The sequence below is a fragment of the Mustela nivalis genome, assembly GCF_964662115.1.
Source record: "Mustela nivalis genome assembly, chromosome: 15".
Lineage (NCBI taxonomy): Eukaryota > Metazoa > Chordata > Mammalia > Carnivora > Mustelidae > Mustela > Mustela nivalis.
The window spans coordinates 3,807,262-3,825,773 of record NC_139034.1 but is presented as its reverse complement, the minus strand read 5'-3'; the positions used below and the strand labels follow the sequence as shown (position 1 = coordinate 3,825,773).

At 43.0% G+C, this 18,512-nt stretch overlaps 1 protein-coding gene across 8 annotated transcripts; it reads left to right on the top strand.

Annotated features, from left to right (window-relative positions):
* Nucleotides 1-8,328: 8,328 nt before the first annotated feature.
* Nucleotides 8,329-16,936, top strand: GJB6 (gap junction protein beta 6). 8 transcript variants are annotated; one of them, XM_082701445.1, is made up of 3 exons: nt 8,329-8,795; nt 11,267-11,440; nt 15,405-16,936. In XM_082701445.1, exon 3 carries the CDS (start codon nt 15,417-15,419, stop codon nt 16,194-16,196), a length of 780 nt encoding a protein of 259 aa, XP_082557571.1. In that variant the 5' UTR covers nt 8,329-8,795; nt 11,267-11,440; nt 15,405-15,416; the 3' UTR covers nt 16,197-16,936. The 8 variants fall into 8 exon arrangements, with proteins under 8 accessions (XP_082557571.1, XP_082557576.1, XP_082557570.1 ...); XM_082701444.1 differs by having other exon boundaries at nt 8,331-8,795; nt 11,267-11,426; XM_082701447.1 differs by lacking the exon at nt 8,329-8,795 and adding an exon at nt 8,831-8,941 and having other exon boundaries at nt 11,267-11,426.
* The last annotated feature ends 1,576 nt before the right edge of the window (nt 16,937-18,512 follow it).

Sequence of the window (18,512 nt, the reverse complement as noted above, 5' to 3'; positions counted from 1 at the left end):
GCCAGAATAGCATAGAGAGCACTCAGAAGCCTGATTAGCCAGCTGACATCTCACCCCACACTAAAAAGCAGAAGGGTAGTGAAAATCACCATTGGAGAAGTAGTGAAATATAGCATTGAGGGAGAGGTATAATTAGGGGCAAGAGAGAGCAGATGAGTGGAGGCTAAGGGGAGCTTCCAGAAGGGCACGTTCAAAGGTAGCAGCCTGTAGGGAACAATTATATAGTTGGAGACTGAATGATACTCAGTCTGAATCTTAATTCTGGCACCTAGCTAGGAGGTGTCTTAAGTCACAAGTGCCTCCCAAGGGACAGTATTACTGCTTTGTGGGACTTTTGGAAGGTAGAGATAATGCCTGTTCCTTGGTATTTATTAACAAGTGACAAAAACATTATGATATCACCCTTGGAGTATGGCTGCACTTGGCTGGGAAGCAGAAAGAAGGACCGCATTGCTATTGCTGGAATTTTTAGGGTGCAGGAAAGCAGAGGGATCATGGGGCCTTCTTTCCCATCCTCTTGCATTTCCTCTAATCCCACCCAGGACTCAGAATGTCTTCTCTGAAGAAATGCTCAAGCTCAGCTGAAAATGTGTTCCGATTTGCTGTGAGCTGAGTTCAGAACCCCAGAGCCAGGTACTTCTGTCCCCAAGTGATGAAACCCATGTAGACAAACCACATTACAAAAACTTGAGATCTCAAGTGCCTTTCTCAGAGAAGGCTCACTGATCTTGATCATCTGCCACAGAAGTTAGAAAAACTGCCATTGAAAAAGCCCACTTGGAAACTACTAAGTAGAGTTGGGAATAGACCTAAATTGTCTGCTTTTATTTCCCTATCACAGTTAATGTGAATTTACTCGTGTTGCCTTCTAATATTCCATGGTAAATTCCTTAACTCCTATCTCCATGCCCTCAATTTAAAAAAACTGGTGGTATGCTATGTTCACCTCAGAAACCTGCCCAGAAACCTTCAGCTGGTAACATACCTGGATTGCAGTGGCTATGTGTCATGTCAGGAGACATATTTTGCAGAATGGTCATGGAAAAAAGCAAACAAACAAAGCTCCATATAAGAAGTTCATTGCTCCTGAAGGATACATTTGTAATTAATTCAACACCTTATTAGCAGGCGATTTCTTCTTTCCCAAAGGGAACATTCCTAGAAAAATGCCTCCAATATAGTCTTCATTATTTTTACAGAAAGAAGGAAGAAAGGCATACCCTACAATATCCCTAGTCCCTTCTAGTTTATTTTTTAATCTTTATTTTTCTTACTATTAATATATCACATATTCATTGGGGAGAATTAATGTTACTTGTAAAATCACTTCAGACAGGATAACAAATAATTGTTAACTTTTTGTGGTGGTTTCTTTTGACTTGCATGGCAGACATTAAATTAAGGTCTTAACCAGTCTCCTCTGTATTCAGAAGCCTCTGCTTTGCTCCCATAGTCGTACTATTTATGGTGCTTGTTGCCTTTGACCACTCTTATCACAGCCCTCAGTGCTGTACTTCACTTGCTTGTCTACTGGCTGGCTCCTCAGCTCCATTGTTAATCCCTGAAGGAGAAGTAACCTTGTCTACTGTGGTGGCACTAAAGCTTTGTTCCCTTTGGTAGGATTCATCTGCTGGGAGGAAGACTGAACCAACCACTTGTGTTAATTTTATCCATAAGCTGGGCAAGATTACAGAGCCCAGGTATTTGGGCAAACATGAATCTAAATTTTGTTTTTGTTTTTGTTTTTCAAGACTTTATTTATCTATTAGAGAGAGAGCACAAGCAGGGGGAGGGGCAGAGGGACAAGCAGATTTCCCACTAAACGGGGAGCCTGACACAGTGCTCCATCCCAGGATCCTGAAATCGTGACCTGAGCCGAAATCAGATCCTTAACTGACTGAGCCAATGAGCTGCCCCAAACACTAATTTAAATGTTCTGTTAACATATTTTTTAGATGTAATTAACAGTTAAACCATAGACTGAGTAAATCAGATTACCCTCCATAATGTGGCTGGGTCTCCTAATCCAATTAGTTGAAGGACTTCTTAAAAAAGACCAGTGTTCCCCAAAGAAGAAAGAAATCTGCATCCAGACTGACTTCAGACTCAAGCTGCAATATTAACTCTCCCCTGGGTCTCCAGCCTGCTGGACTGCCTTGAAGATTTTGGACTTGCCAGTCCCCACAGTCATGTGAACCAATTCCTAAAATAAATATATATATATACACACATATATACATATATGTATATGTATAATATATATACACTATTGGTTCTGTTTCCTTGGAGAATACTGATTAATACAATGCCTCCTGAATACTCTGTCCCCACCCAGTCAGCCATACTACTGCACTCTTCCCCTCCTTGGGCTAGCCTTCTGCCTCTCTATTTCCATATTTTCTCTCCTGTTACTGGCTCCAATTCCTCTTTCCTGCCATCTCAATGTTTACACCTCCACCTTCTCTCCCACCCAACTCCTTCTATAGAATTCAGTCTTTCAAGTGGTGATCATATACTGACTCAATTCCACTTTAATGCGATTGATTTGTTCCGATCAATTATAGAGAGGCAGCAGATATGGTTTGTGCCTTAGGTGGGTGGTACTAAGGGTGGGGAAGGGGCAATGATACAAAGGTAAGTAAGGCGTGGATTCTGTCCTGAAATGTGTTAACAGTTAAGGAAATCATTGCAAGAGAGGTAACAGGTGCATATACAACTGCAGCAGAGGGACTGCTGCACATGGAGCATAGGTGCAGGACCGAGGGGCTGGGGAGAGTCCATGAGGGAAGATCCCTGTCCAGGAGTAAATGGGGAGAAACAAGGTTCAAAGAACAATTGCAGAAAAGCAAGTTCATGGAAGATGGATAGGATTTTAACCTCAGTTGAGAAAAATGCAGGACAGTTTGGAAAATATGGAGTAGACAGGAGTGAATGGTAAGGAGGAAGTCAGAAACAAGAGTGAAGGGGCGCCTGGGTGGCTCAGTGGGTTAAAGCCTCTACCTTCGGCTCAGGTCATGATCCCAGGGCCCTGGGATCAAGCCCCGCATCAGGTTCTCTGCTCGCGGGGGGCCTGCTTCCCTTCCTCTCTCTCTGCCTGCCTCTCTGCCTACTTGTGATCTCTGTCTGTCAAATAAATAAATAAAATCTTTAAAAAAGGAAAATAAAAAAGAAACAAGACTGAATTCCCAGATCTAGCGTTTCACTCCCAACATTCAGCCACACTTCCTCAACAGTGTTTCACCAACACCACACAGTTAGCCTCACCAGACATCACTCACTCCCAAGGCAGCTTCCTTTGCCAATATCTCTTTTTGTCAATGGAAGAGAAATATGATTCTCTAGATCATTCAAGCTCAAAACTGAACCTCTGAACTCAGCTTTTTTTCCTTCCCAAGGGTGATTATGTTACCAATGTTTCTCTACCTTGCAGACCACCAGTATGTCCCCCATCCAGATGGCACCTGGCTAAGAGTCCTTTGGCCTCTGGTTGACTTCTCCCCTAATAGAAACCCACTGCCTGCCCATTCTGTTTAGTTTCCCCTGTAAAGAAATGTGTCAACTCCCACTGGGTGAGATCAACAGCTTAGAAAAGAGGGGAGAAGCATCCACCTCACTGAGACACCAAACTCGTATTGATGGTGCCCAAAACTACAATGGCTGTTGGGCAGTCACATCGCACTAACTCATGATGAATGCACACTTCATTAAAATTGCCAGATTCAGTTCACTCCAAGTGTCATTGTGCTCCCTCTTCCTCATTTCATAGCTAGTTTAAATTCTTCCTGACTGATATCCTCTGGCATACACTTTGGCCCTGTCTGATCACGTATTCCCAACACAAGCACTCCGCTCCACCCAGGCCAGCCAGTCCCTGACCCCCACCTGCTATCACATGAACACACCACATTCATCCCTGCTGCCACACACTCATGCCAGCCTGCAGACTGTCCCAAGTGCTCTGTGCCCTACCACCCCACCCAGGCCATGAAATTCAGGGAGGGTATGTGGTAACTCTCTGTATTATCTTTGCAATTTTTCTATAAATCCAAAACTGTCTTAAAATAAAAGGCTTATCATTTTTTTTAAAAAAAGGACCAAAACCACAAGGCGCCCTTTCAATTCATCTACTTGAAAGGCAACATGGAAGACTAGAGAACAATTGTAGAGTCGTATCCTGTATCTCAGGCAAGCCGCAGAGCTTCTGATGCCGACAGCCAGAAAGAATAATGGCAGGTAGACATTCTTTTTGATGACTGCTTCAGGGTGAGACCATTGCTGCACCCCTTCCCAATTTCACTAGCCGTCACAGGCACATATTTTATCTTCAAAAAAAAAACAAAAACCTTGCCTCATCACAGCAAAATCCACAGGGAACACAGAACTGCCAGAGTTGGGCATCAACCTACATTTTGCCCATCATAGGAACTCTGTATTTGTTGAGATCGTATCTGGAAATCACATTGTCACATTATAATATCCATAATCGAACAGACATTTCTCCAATGATATACAAATGGCCAAAAAGCATATGAAAGGATGCTCAGTGTCATTAGACATCAAAGAAAAGGAAGGCAAAACCACAATGAGATAAACCCATAACACCCATAAGCTGCCTGTAACAAAAAACGAAAAAGGAAAATAACAGCTGTGGGTGAGGATGTGGAAAAAGTGAAACCCTCAGACACTGGTGGTGGGATTGTAAAATGGTGCAGCTGCAATGGGAAATGGGCAGTTTCTCAACAAGTTAAACATAGAGTGACCACATGACCCAGAGGTCCCTCTCGTTTTTCGGCTTATACTCAAAAGATTTGAAAATAAGTGTTCATGCAAAAATTTGCTCATGAATGTTCACAGCAGCTTTATTTGCAATAATCACAAGGTACCTGTCAACAAATGAATGGATAAATAAAATGTGGTATTTATACCCATTAAAAGAATGAAGCACTGACACATGGATGGACTTTGAAAACATTAACGTAAATGAAAGAAGCCAGACACATACAAAAAAACATATATTGTATGACCCCCTTTACATGAAATATCCAGAACAGACAAATCCATAGAGACAAAAGAAAATAGATTAGTAGTTAACTAGGGGCTGGGAAATGGGGAATGACTGTTCAGTGGGTACTGGGTTTCCTTTTGGGTGATGAAAATGTTCTAGAACTAAACAGTGGTGATGGTTGCACAACACTCTGAATAAACTACGTGTCTCCATGCATTGTACAATTAAGGATGGTTAAAATGGTGAGTTTATATGTATTTTACCATAATTAAAAACCACAAGTGCCCTCCCTAATCCCATCACCTATTTTACTCATCCGCCTAGCCTCCTCTCCTCTGATATCCAACAGTTTGTTCTCTGTAGTTAAGAGTCTGTTTTTAGGGGTGCCTGGGTGGCTCAGTCCGTGAAGGGTCTGACTCAGTTTTGGCTGAGGTTATTTTGTCAGGGTCATGAGATCAAGTCCCGTGTCTAGCCCCACCGCAGGCTCTGTGCTCAGCAGGGAGACTGCTTGCCCCTCTCCCTCGCCCCTGCTTTCATTCTCTTTCTCTCTCTCAAATAAATAAATAATTTTTTTAAAAGACTCTGTTTCTAGGTTTGATGCATAAAAGTGTTGAATCACCATATTGTATACCTGAAACTAATATAACACTGTGTATTAACTATATTGGGATTGAAATGAAATGAAAAGAAATACAAGGGAAAAAAATCTTTCAAAAAATATCAAAAGGCAAAGAAGATCCATAACTAGCATGTTTCCAAGTATGGCTCTCAGACCACCTCTATCAGCAGTACTCAAGATAATCAATAAAAACGAAAGTTCCTGGGCTCACCCAAGACCCACAAAAGTAGATTCCCAGAAACCTGTAAAATATCATACTATCCTTTTAACAGCATTTTACAATATTTCTGCACATGGATTTGAAAAATCAAACTAGAAAACTCTTAAGACAGAAACTGTCTCCTCCATGTCCTCTGCCTAATATAGGCCTGCTCAATATAGGCTTTTGTTCATTTTTATTTATTTACAGTTCTCTCCCTTCCAGGTGTTTGGGACTGTGTCCGTTACAAAGAAGAGTCCCTGTGCTGTATTTCCACCTTAGACTGCTAGTCTGCACCAGCGGCCAAAAGGGAGGAATATGGGATAGGGGACACTGGTGGGGAGTGGGGGGCTGAAGTCTCCCTTGTTCTCTTGTAAAGGCAATAGAGGTCACCCAGAGAATTTAGAGAATTTCAAGAGACTACCTCACCATCATCCTTTCAAACCTCCCTGGTATTGCAAAGGAAGATCGACACTCCGCATATTCTGTGTGGATTAAATTTATGGCCTCTGGAAATAATCTTTAAGATGCAGAGGGAAGATATCAATCAAATGAGTTTCATGTCACTGATTACAACCAGAACTCCAAAAACCTTGCCTTCAGAATTGTGTGATACTGTTTAGTGAAGAGTAAGGTTGCAATCAGGTCAAAAATTTTTTCCATGTTTGTCACACAGGTCAACAAACCAGTCAACACTCTAGGTGACTTTCTCATTAGTATAAAATCCTTAACTTGCAGTTTTCAAGAAACATCTCAACAAGTCTGTACATTTAGATAATCAATATTAAATTTCTACTGCAACAGGATCTGATAAGTTAAAATTGGATGGGATTAAACATTAAAAGGCAAAGTGAAAAGCCATAGATAAACCAAATAGGAAAAGAGATACTTTTGCAGTGTTGAGATAGTTCCCTTTTTGGGCACCCGAGCAAATCTAACACATTCTTTGTTACTACTTCAGTTCAAAAGTTCGTTCCTGGAAGGGTCATGGTACAACTTCCCTTGGTCCAGAAGATAAGTGTTCAAACACAATGCTACACAGAAGCAGCTCTAAGGAGTGGGAATGTAGGCAGTCATGCTTTAGGAATAAAAGCCATTTCTAGGATTATCTGCTATGTTGCTGGGGCTTTGCCAGTCAATACGCATATACACGCGGAGCAGCATCTACTATGTGCAAAGTACTTTAGTGTAGTGGGAATGCAAAAAAAGGCTTAAACTGTTAGTAATTCCCAAAGAGGTTTACAGTATGCTTTTACAATTGAATTATGTTACTATGCAAACAGATGTGCCCTGCTGGTGCATTTGTTTGGCGGGAATGATGGAGAGACTAGAAAGGAGGGCAGGAGAGAACCAGCCAAAAACCCTTAAGACTGAGGGAACGTTCAAGGCACAGGGTACATTAAGAAAGAAACTCTGTCTAATGAAAAAGCCTAAAGCGGGTTTTTGTGTGTCACCAACCTTACGTTCAAGGACATTCCAGGGCCCACCCCCAAAGTGTTTTAAACTTATCTGAGGCAGGGCAATTCTGTGAGAATCTTGTTCTCCTCAAAATATTTCCGGGGGAGGGGGGCCTGGATGGCTCAGTGGGTTAAATAAAGCCTATGCCTTCAGCTCAGGTCATGATCCCAGGGTCCTGGGATAGAGCCCCACATCTGGCTCTCTACTCAGCAGAGAGCACCCCTCTCTCTCTCTGCCTGCCTCTCTGCCTACTTGTGATCTCTGTCTGTCAAATAAATATATATATTTCGGGAGGTAGACCTTAATAGCCTTGGTTCATTTTTCAGGACCTTAAAGAGGCATCTTAAGAACCACCACTAGTCCTGTTGCATGAGAGATGACCCAACAACTGTGTATGGTTAGGTGCGGACATTTAATTACCAGCCAATTTTGTGAAATAAGCAAGTCATACACCTCTTGTCTGATGCAGAACAGGTTTGAACCTGTGAAGCCGGGTCCCTAAACAGCTCCCACCATTTCCATCCCAGCAGTCCCAGCACCAGACCCTGTGCCTACCCTGGGCATTCTGAGCCCTGTCTGTGAAAGGAGGGCGCCAACTGGGTCTTTACGTGGAACGCTAGGCTAGCAGAGGAAGCCTGCTCTGCTTCTCCTGGAGGAGGTGTCAAAGGATGGAGGTAACTAATAAAAATAACCTCTTCAACTCCTATAAATGGTCATTAATAAAGAACAGTAGTCACTGTGCCTCCAGGCTGCTCTCTAGGAGAAGGCCCTGCAAAGTACCTGGACGGCTATAAGAGAGTGCAAGTGTCCAGGAAAAAAAGGAGTATGTGTCCTGTTAAAAACACAACCTGTCCCTAACACTGATTCCAGCGAGTCCTCCTCCTTCGAAAACCTCGCTAAGGGCTACAGACCCAATCGCCCAGTCCTTTTTCCCTAGGGCACCTGGCCAGTACGACCTGGCTTTCGGGCTTACTGGCCTCCCACCCGGAGCACGGGCTCTGCCAGCGAACCCCCTGATCCGCCAGGAGACGTGAGCCCCCCCACCCTTTCAAGACCTGGTCGGGCCAGCCCCCAGAGCCCGGCGCCCCCGAGGGAGGGCCCGTCCTGCAACCCATACCCCCAGCTCCCCGCATCCTTGAGGGAGGGCCAGTTCTACACCCCCAGCTTCCCGTACTCAACCCTAGCTCTCCGCGCCCCCGAGGGAGGGCCCTCCTCGCCCCCGGCGGCCCGGGGCGGGCGGGCGCGCGTCGGAACTCCGCGCTCTCGCGCCTCGCTGCCAGCCGGGAAGCGTCAGGGCAGAGGCGGGGTGGGGCGAAGTTAAAAGGCGCTGCAGGTGGGAGCCTGGCCTGCACCCGAAGCCGAGCGGGAGCGCCGACTGCGCATTCCCGACACCGGCCGAAGAGTCCGCGGCGCCCCAACCGGACCTGCTGCCGGGTTGGGGCGGAGGCGCCGCCCTGCGCGGAGAACCCCGCGCCCCCGGATTCTGGACCCCCGGCCTCAGTTCTGCCGAGCAGGTAAGCGGGAGCCGGGCACGCTGCGACCGGGACGACGCCCCCTGAATGCTGGCGGCGGGCTTGGGGGCGCGGTGATGGAGGCGGTGGGCGTGCGGCGCCATCTCGGCCCTTCGCCCGCAGTAGTTGCCCCGGAGAACCCCGAGCAGGTGAGGTAGGCAGCCTGTCACCTCTCTGGCGATCTTGGGGGCGATCGCTCCATGGTGGACCCTGTGGCTGCAGGGCATAGTTGCCCTCCGATCGCTGGGCGGCGGGCAGGGGTGGGTGTCCGCGTGTTGAGGTTGCCCAGGGCAACCTTATCTGCTGTGGATCCGCATCATAGAGCGTTTGTTGGGGCCCCGACCGGATTCCTGGAGTCCTTTGCGCACCAGAAGGAAAGAGGATGGACGGGTTTGACTTTTACCCTAGATGGTCCCCCTTCGACCTGCACAACAGGTTTGATAAATACACTACCTCGTGTGTGTCAGTGGCCAGGGTGTGGACCCGTGCCCCTTTCCCCCACTTCCTTTGCTGCATTTTGGGTTTTCTTTGCTTTCGTGCAACCCTGACGAAGTCCTGCTTGGACCTGGGAAAAAGGAAAGCCGGTTCAACCGGGCTAGTGGATAAGTCCCAGGTGGAACTGACCCGTTTGGCTGCGTGATGTATGCCCAAGGAACTTGGGAAACGCAGATGACAATAATGCAATTACTGGACAATTACTGGACAACAATAATTAAGAGTCACTGGTGACACATGTCAGTTAAAAGGTGGAGGCACCAGAAGGTACTTCCTGTCTAGTGAAGGAGAGGAGTCCCAGGTGTTCCCTTGCATCGCATGTTTTGACGGGCCTGGCCTCCTTTCCGGATTGAACTTCAGGTGAGTGTGGCCTGAATGCAGTTATGAAGGCTTGGAGGGGGTATAGGCGTGCAGCCACTGCAGGGCCACCTGGTACAGCAGTGACTGCAGTGTCCCCTAGGTCTCACTGTCAGTGTAGTGCTTGGACTGAATGTTATCATGTCTCATTCATTGTTCTTTCCCTTCAGTAGACTTTATGCCATAGAAGTTCTTTCTTGCCCCAGTTCTAGTAGAATCTAACCAGAATCTAACCAGTGTTCTAGAAGAAAATGTCCTGCCCCAAAGCAGTTTCCTTAGAATTGCAGGATGCTGCTCAAAACTGCTCCTGTGGAGAGCTTTGTCTGTTGTTTGGATCAGGCGGAGCCTTTGGGGGTGTTGTTTGAACCCTGCCAAAGAGGAAAGAAGGAAGTTATGAAGAGAGAACCTCAACACTCTCTAGCCTGTGACATAACTGAGGTGGGAGTTGGGACCCCCACTGGGCCAGTGGGGACAGTGACCCTAACTGGGAAGACACGAATCAGTCCAGCAGGGACTTCACTCATGTTTTTATTTTAAAACCAACTCTTGTACTGGTAACAGTGAGTAACAGTGACTTCATTTTCTTTTTCTTACTTTTTATGTTCTGAATTATAACAGCTTTAAGAAAGAAAAGAACTGCAGAAGTCTGACTAAACAATTGAGTAGAGTGAAAGGAAAATTCTTACTTGCAGACCCTCACCATGCACCTTTGATTCAATCTGAATAGTCCGGGAGTTATGAGTGGTTTGTAGACATTAGTTAAAATGCTAAATAGAATTAAATTGTGGGAAAATAATTTTCAATACAAGCGTCTTGGTCATGAGGCCATAATTTCCAGTGGCTGCATTATAATTTATCAGGATTTCTGTTTTACTTGCTTGAACCGTGAGAATGGAACTGAGTCCATGGAGCACCTTTTCCTTTTTTATTTTCATGGTCATTCAACTCAAGTTAGACTTAAATCTTTGGAAAGGACACAGGTTTGCTTGAATGAACAGAGATTGCTTAATGGAAAATGTTTTAACTCTTGGACTCCTCAAATGGATTAAGAAACGCATGTAATTTTATGAATTGTCCATGTTTATATTTAGACTCCGTACATAGAAAAAGTTATTTCCTTCTTATTGAGTTAATTTTGAAGAAGTACATAGATCCTAAATCCATTTTATCACTAGCTGTTACTCTAAAAGGACAGCTGATAAAATTTTGAGTCATTAAATTTAAAAATCAGAGATAAGGTTGTCCCTTGAATGACCTGAGCTTTCAAGAGACAACAGACATAGATTCTTCTTGATTAAAAAGAGAATTTGAGATTTTTTTTTTGGACTGCTGATTTGTGGGATAAAGAAGCATATCCAATTTCTCAAACTCCCTTACTCTTTTTCTCAATTGCTCAGGGAATGGGTATTATTACTATTTTGATAAGGAAAAGAATCTACACTAAAGATTTTATTTTTATTTTATTGATATTCAAAGTATGAAGCCTCAGGAAACTGGCAGTCTCTAGACTTTCCTCATAACAGTTCTGGGGATAAAGAAAAACTACCCACAAAGGTCATGCAATAGACACACGGGAAGTAGTTAAAGAAATATGGCCACATCTACGATTTTTCCATCCACAGGTGACATCGTCACTGAACTGAAACTGTGCAAAGATTTATATTCATATCATTCATATCATATCAAGTCAACATAGGCTTTTAGCCAATCAAATGGTGTAGAAGAAAGCCTGAAGCCCTTGAGGAGGGATCCTTATCTAATTCTTCTCCAGGCCAATAAGCTGTGAGTCCTTGGAAGTAAGGCCCAGATGTGCTTGTTATGCTTTGACATTGTTTTTTCTCAGTATAAAACCCCTCAAGTACCCAAAGCTAATGTCGAAATCATGAGAAATGTGTTCTGTTCTCGTCTATTAAATATTCAGTGAATAACTTTGAAAAGGTCATCCAAAGGGAAATAGAACTTTCTAGAAAGACACTTTCCCCCTTTTTGTGTATGCTAAGTGGTAAGACTATAATTTTAAAGCTTTAGTTTTGGTTCTGTCATCAGTGAAACTAAAATAGCATTGTTAAGCAAACTGGTTATGATTAAATTCTTAAGTTTTAAAACAATCAAGAAATTTTATTACTTTATTTATTTGAATTGTAAAAGGGAAGGAACCATCTATCTTCATAATGTTGTGTTTGTCATCAGAGGTAAGATTAATGGTTTACTTATTCTTAGAACTAGGTATCCAGACTGGAGCTTTAGTATCAAGAATGCAACATGGAGTTATTCACCCTGATTTAGATATACTATGAAACCAAAGACAGTTTATCTTTGTAACTTGAAGTGTAACCACATTTTTTTTTTGAGACAGAGAAAAAGAGAGAGTACATAAGCAAGGGAGCGTCAGAAAGAGAAGAGAGAGAATCTTAAGCAGGCTCCCAGATCAGTAACACAGACCAGACGTGGGGGCTGGAGGCAGGGCCCCATCTCAGGACTCAGATCATGAGCCTGAGATCATGACCTGAGCCAAAATCCAGTTGCGCGCTTAACCCACTGAGCCACCCAGGCGCCATGAAGTATAACCACAGTCTTGTATGGAGACAAGACTAGGGAAGCTAGACAGATGTATTCTTTCCTTGAAAGAGAGAGGCACCAGTTAAGATAAACTTCTCTTTCACCAAGAGTTAATATTTTACTTTTTATTGAAAAGGCTGCTCCCATTGGCTGTAGCCTTCTAAAGCATGAAAGGAAGGAGGTGTTTTGTTTACTAATACTAATTGCAAAGGGTTCCAACGGATGCAGCTATTTTGGAAAGTAATTTTCAAAGAGCGTTCAGCCTTCAAATCTTCTACAACCCAAATATTGATGGAAAGCTACCCCAGGAGTTATGTTTTTACAGGGAGAGGCAGATGTGGGTTGGGCCCAGTGGGTAGTCTCCTCCCCTTCAAGCCAGAAGTGGCTTCAACCCACTGAAAGTTCAGTTCAGGAGGAAGAGTGGAGCTGAATCTTCTAGTCAGCTTCTTCCTCTCTTGGGCTCCTCCAGTGGGAAGAGTGTCCTGGGGGTAGCCAGGCCTTTCCCGTGACTGCAGCAAAGTATCAGGAAGTCTGGGGCAGTCCCTTTCCCTGACTGGCTCCTGACAGTTGTGAGGCAAGCTGTCCTTCTGCTCTTAGCACACAAACAATGATACACAGGACCCATATACACAAGACCCTCAGGAATGATATGGACTAGACAGAAGAATGAAAGGGAATTTCTTACTGTAGGAAACATGGGGTCGCATTCACTGTATGGCTTCTGGGCAGCGCACTTAGAGCAAGGGAGGGACAGAGAATATGGAGAGCAGCACTTCCTGTCATTTCTACTGTGAGAAGTAATAGGGCCTTTGTTGCTCCTGCAGGAGCAGATCAGGTGGTTTGCCTTTAGCCTGATTGTCTTGAGTGACCAGCAGGCTAGACACACTTGTATGTGGGCGTAGTCACTCATTTTTCTTAGTGACCTAGGCATCTCTTTTTCTCCCTTTAAAAGCCCGGGGAAATTACTGATTTTTAGTGGAGGTCAAAAATATTATAAAATAGATTATTTTCTGTTCAGCTTTGCTACTTGGATAGAACTTCAGAATGTGTAATTTGGGCACCCAGAAAAGCCAAAAGAAATAAAACTACTGCCATAATTGTCCCTGTTTTTTTAAGAAGGAGAAGCCCTAAGGCATGGATGCCAACAATCCTGCTTCTAGAAAGCTGGGACCATATTCTTCTGAAGAAATTCTGACCTCCTGACCTCTCCCATGGCTTCAGCCTCTCCAGATTCATTCAGACTGAGTTGTGCTTTTGCACCTTGATTGGTTTGCTTGCTAGAAGGGCAGGTAATAGGTGGCCACAGGTGTGCTGTTGTTCACAAGCCTGTTGATAAAGAACTCGGAAAAACTGCATTCTTACCTGTGGAGGAATTTAAATTCTTTGCACTTTGGAGGGTGTAAGAAAATGTGGACTTCTATTTGATAAATCAAAAACTTGTTGATTGGGTCCTTAATTAAACCAAATTGCAATGGGGGATGTTTATTGGTTAATTACAGAACATCTTCATTTTATTAACAAATAGGATAGGTGAATAGCTTGATGTTTAAACATCAAAATGTGTTTCTACTTCCTGAAATGTTTCCAGGATAGAAAACAATTAGCAACAATTAGGAAAATTTATTATAATGACTTTCATTATAAATTAAAAATTAATTTTATAATTCATATTATCCAAGATGAATTTTTACTTTTTTAAATGTCTTAAAGATTTATTTATTTATTTGAGGGAGAGAGAGCGTGGGGGCTGGGGCGCAGGGGAAGAGGGAGAGAGAAACTCAAGAAGACTCTGGCAAGCTCGATCTCACGACCCTGAGATCAGACCTGAGCCAAAACCAAGAGTCGATCACTTAATATACTTGCCACCCACGTGCCCCCAAAGATGAGTTTTTAAGATCAAAGATATATTTACTGTGGGCATTGAGAATCTCTTTTTCAGAAGGTAGGTACTAGCTCCATACCTCTCTTGTTTCATGTTTTTAGAAATAATTATTTAAATAATTTCTCTTTGATAAAGTAGGGAATAGTCTGCATTTTCTCTGTTATCAGGTAAAATTTTGCGTTGTGCTCTATTGTTCCAACCCCTTTCTTTTCTTTTGACTCAAGTATCTTATTTTTCTTTCTTTTTCATGTTTTTTTTTAATTTTACTCTTTTTTTTTTTTTAGGCTCAATTACTGATTAAATTTTTTGACATTGTTGTTACAAGTCTGGGCCCCTCCTCTTGTGTATAGTGATCTGGGCTGTCTTCCATCTTATTGTTGTTTGAAAATCTGAGCTCCTCAATGCTGCTGGAAGTTTCTCCCTCCCTTAGCTGACTCCCTCAGAACTGTATGACACACTAATGAATTGTCTGCACCCTTCCCCAGCCCCAACAACCCTTTTCAGGTCTTTAGCTGTGGAATTCTGCCTATCTTTTCATTTTCATTGAAAAAATTAATATGCTTCCCTAAAGTCTAGGCTAAGTTAAAACCATAATTTGCAAAAAAAAAACAAAAAAAACCCATAATTTGCATTTTCTCATTTCTGCCACAATGTAAGTGGTTCAATTTTAGTTTGGACTTAGGAAATTAAATGTTCTTTTCATATTCTGTGTTAAAACTTTTCCTACTCCATGGCATATGAACAAGTTTTAAGATCTATAAATATTTCAAAGTCCTTTATTGCTTTCTGGCCGGTGGAGTTGGAACAGACTGGTATGCTCTAAATCCTTCAAAACTATTTCTCTGGTTCCTTCTTCCCGGCTCCACTTCCTTGGCTTTGGTGAAGGTCTGCAGCATCTGGGAGCCCTGAACAGTCTGAGGGTGCTGGTTTGTTAAGTGCATTCCCTACCAGAAAACCTACCAGCAACCTAGGAGGTTGAAGTTATAAAATATCACAGCATACTTTTTTAAAAGACTTTATTTATTTCTTTCTTTTAGAGAGAAAGAGAGAAGCAGGAATGGGGTGTGGGGATCAGAGGGAGAAGGAGAAGCAGGCTCCCCACTGAGCAGGGAGTCCTGCATGGGGCTCCATCCCAGGACCCTGGGATCATGACCTGAGCTGAAGGCAGACGCTTAACCAATTAACTGACTAAGCCACCCAAGTGCCCACCACAGCATACTTTAAGAGAAATTTGCTCCGGTCTCTAATATAACTATACTATTTTATAAAATCAAAGGAACTTTCCATTAATTAACCTTGGCTAATTTTTGTCTGTTTAGGAATAAGCCAACATGGACTGGGGTACCCTACACACTTTCATTGGGGGTGTAAACAAACACTCCACCAGCATCGGGAAGGTATGGATCACCGTAATCTTCATCTTCCGTGTCATGATCCTTGTAGTGGCTGCTCAAGAAGTGTGGGGTGATGAGCAGGAAGATTTTGTTTGCAACACTCTGCAACCAGGATGCAAAAATGTATGCTATGACCACTTTTTTCCTGTGTCCCACATCCGGCTGTGGGCCCTGCAACTCATCTTTGTCTCCACCCCGGCCCTGTTGGTAGCGATGCACGTTGCCTACTACAGACACGAGGCCGCCCGCAAATTTAGGCGAGGAGAGAAAAGAAATGAATTCAAAGACTTAGAAGACATTAAAAAGCAGAAGGTTCGGATAGAGGGGTCCCTGTGGTGGACGTACACCAGCAGTATCTTCTTCCGAATCATCTTTGAAGCATCCTTTATGTACGTGTTTTACTTCCTTTACAATGGGTACCATCTGCCTTGGGTGTTGAAATGTGGGATTGACCCTTGCCCCAACCTTGTCGACTGCTTTATCTCTAGACCTACTGAGAAAACCGTGTTTACCATTTTTATGATTTCTGCATCTGTAATTTGCATGCTGCTTAACGTGGCCGAGTTGTGTTACCTGCTGCTGAAAGTATGTTTTAGGAGATCAAAAAGAACACAAAGAAATCATCCCAATCACGCCCTAAAAGAGAGTAAGCAAAATGAAATGAACGAGCTGATTTCAGATAGTGGTCAAAATGCCATCACAGGCTTTCCCAGTTAAACATTTCAAAGCACAACGTAGCTGACTCCTAACAAAAGTGGTGCCTTCTCCTAAAGGCAATGCCTATCTAAAAATCCCTCCCATAGGCTGAAGATTTTGTCTTTATAAATGCTTTCATAATACATAGATACTTGAGTTAACATTTTGTAGAATAATTGTTCCATTAATATGCAGCAAAATCAAATATGTGGTCTATCTCTGAAAACTAAGAAAGGATTACAACTGTGCCTTGAAGTAACTTTAACATGTTATGTGGACTGTCCGACATACTAGGTATTTCCTGAAAATTTAAACGTGTAACTGTTGTTGATAAAAAAACATTTACATAGAAATTGATACTTTGATTAGTAAAAGATATTTTTATAGGATTGAATGTTTTAGTTCTGACTTTGAATTTATATAAAGTATTTTTATAATGACTGGTCTTTCTTACATGGGAAAACATACGATGTTAGTTTTATAATTATGCCAGAAGTATCTAAAATTTGAACTTACAAAGAGTCTATCTTGTTGTAAATAGTGTTTTGCATTGTCTGTTGACAAACTTATGAACTATCATGATACTCTTAAGGTGGAAATTGTTCATTGTATAAAATATTTTTATTGCTTCCTTAATGTAGACAGAACTGTATGGAAGTAGGAAGCTTTTTAAAACTAGACAATTTGCAATCATTGTGAACAGCTGACATGAATGTGCTAACCTCAATAAAGACTAGCCCCTTTGCTTATGCCTTCATCTGCATTATAGGTTTCTGTTCAGTCTTGGCCTCAATGTGGTCATTCCTCACGTGGTAATGTGAGTTGGTTGGGTTACTTATTTTATTATTTATTTTTTATTTTCAGCATAACAGTATTCATTATTTTTGCACCACACCCAGTACTCCATGTAATCCATGCCACTATAATACCCACCACCTTGTACCCCAACCTCCCACCGCTCGCCCCTTCAAAACCCTCAGATTGTTTGGGTTACTTTTGGTGGGCAGGCTGCTGGTTGTGTGGGTAGGTTACTTTTGGTGGGCAGGCTGCTGGTTGTGTGGGTAGAGTTGTCCAGGAGTTCAACCCCGATTCTTCTATCCTCATCAAATGAGCAGAAGCTGAGCTTAGCAGCCCACCCAGTTCTTAGCTTGGAGAGGATTTGTCTGCTTTAGGACACAGGGTCAGTTCAGCTCTTATAGAGAGGAGGTTAAGGAAGTCAGATGCAGCTCTCACACAAAGCTTGCCTCAAAGGAATCATTCATTATCTGAATCCTTCAGACCATGATGACTGAGATATGTACACACAGCTTCACACCCACAGATGAGGAAACCTTTCTCTCCAGGGATTTCCAGATTGAACACAGATGCCTGGATGGTGGGTGCTGGTGAGTCAGACTGGTAACTCTGGAGTGGTAAGACACACACACAAACACATGAAACCGCCATGTAAAGGGGCAACATTGGCATGGCATATTCTGCATGAGGAAGCCTAATGAATAATAAGTGTCCACAAGAGCTTGTTGACACATTGACATGTGTCATGTGGCTCTGTGATCACATCACATGGCTCTGTGATTCCAAAACATCTCTCCAGAAAAACAAAGTATTCTCATTTTCTTCAGAGTCCAAAGCAAATTCTAGACATATCATTTCACTCATAAATGCCTCAGTATCAATCTATAAAAACCAAAGAATAACTTTTCAAAACAAAACTATAATCCTACCATCCTATTAAAAAATCTAGTTAGAAGTCATAATTCCCAATGTCCTATAATGTTCTTTTCTTTTTAAATATCTAATCAAATGAGGATCAAATGAAGGACAAGGTGAAATACCAGGGGCACCTAAAATAGCCTTAGTAGCAATACCAATCTGTATCAGAAAGGAACTGCGTTCCCACCATGATTTGGGGACTCCTGTTCCCCCTCATGACAACACCACCTAATTGGTCCCTCCTCTCTTATTTTCCAACTCTTTCTCTTCAGTTGTTTTCTGCTCTTTAAAGCCCCTAATGCTCCTTCCCTCTGGAACTTTCTCTCCATACCATTGCACCAAGGTCAGGAGTGGTGGGCCATACTTTCTTTCCCCATCCACTTCTCAGCATCTTCTGTGCTCATTCTCACCACTGAACCCAAGCCACTGTCAGCACCATGACTTGCTGAACACCAAATCTCAAGGCTCTTTATCAGTTTTCATCTTCTTAAAACTCTTTTTGAGACCTCTTTTTTGGATCCCAAGGCACAAGAAACTGCCCAACCTAAACTTGGGTCTCCTCCTCCAACAGCTCCTCTACTTCCTGCATTGACTTCCCTCCCTCTCCTAGCCCTTGAGAGAAGA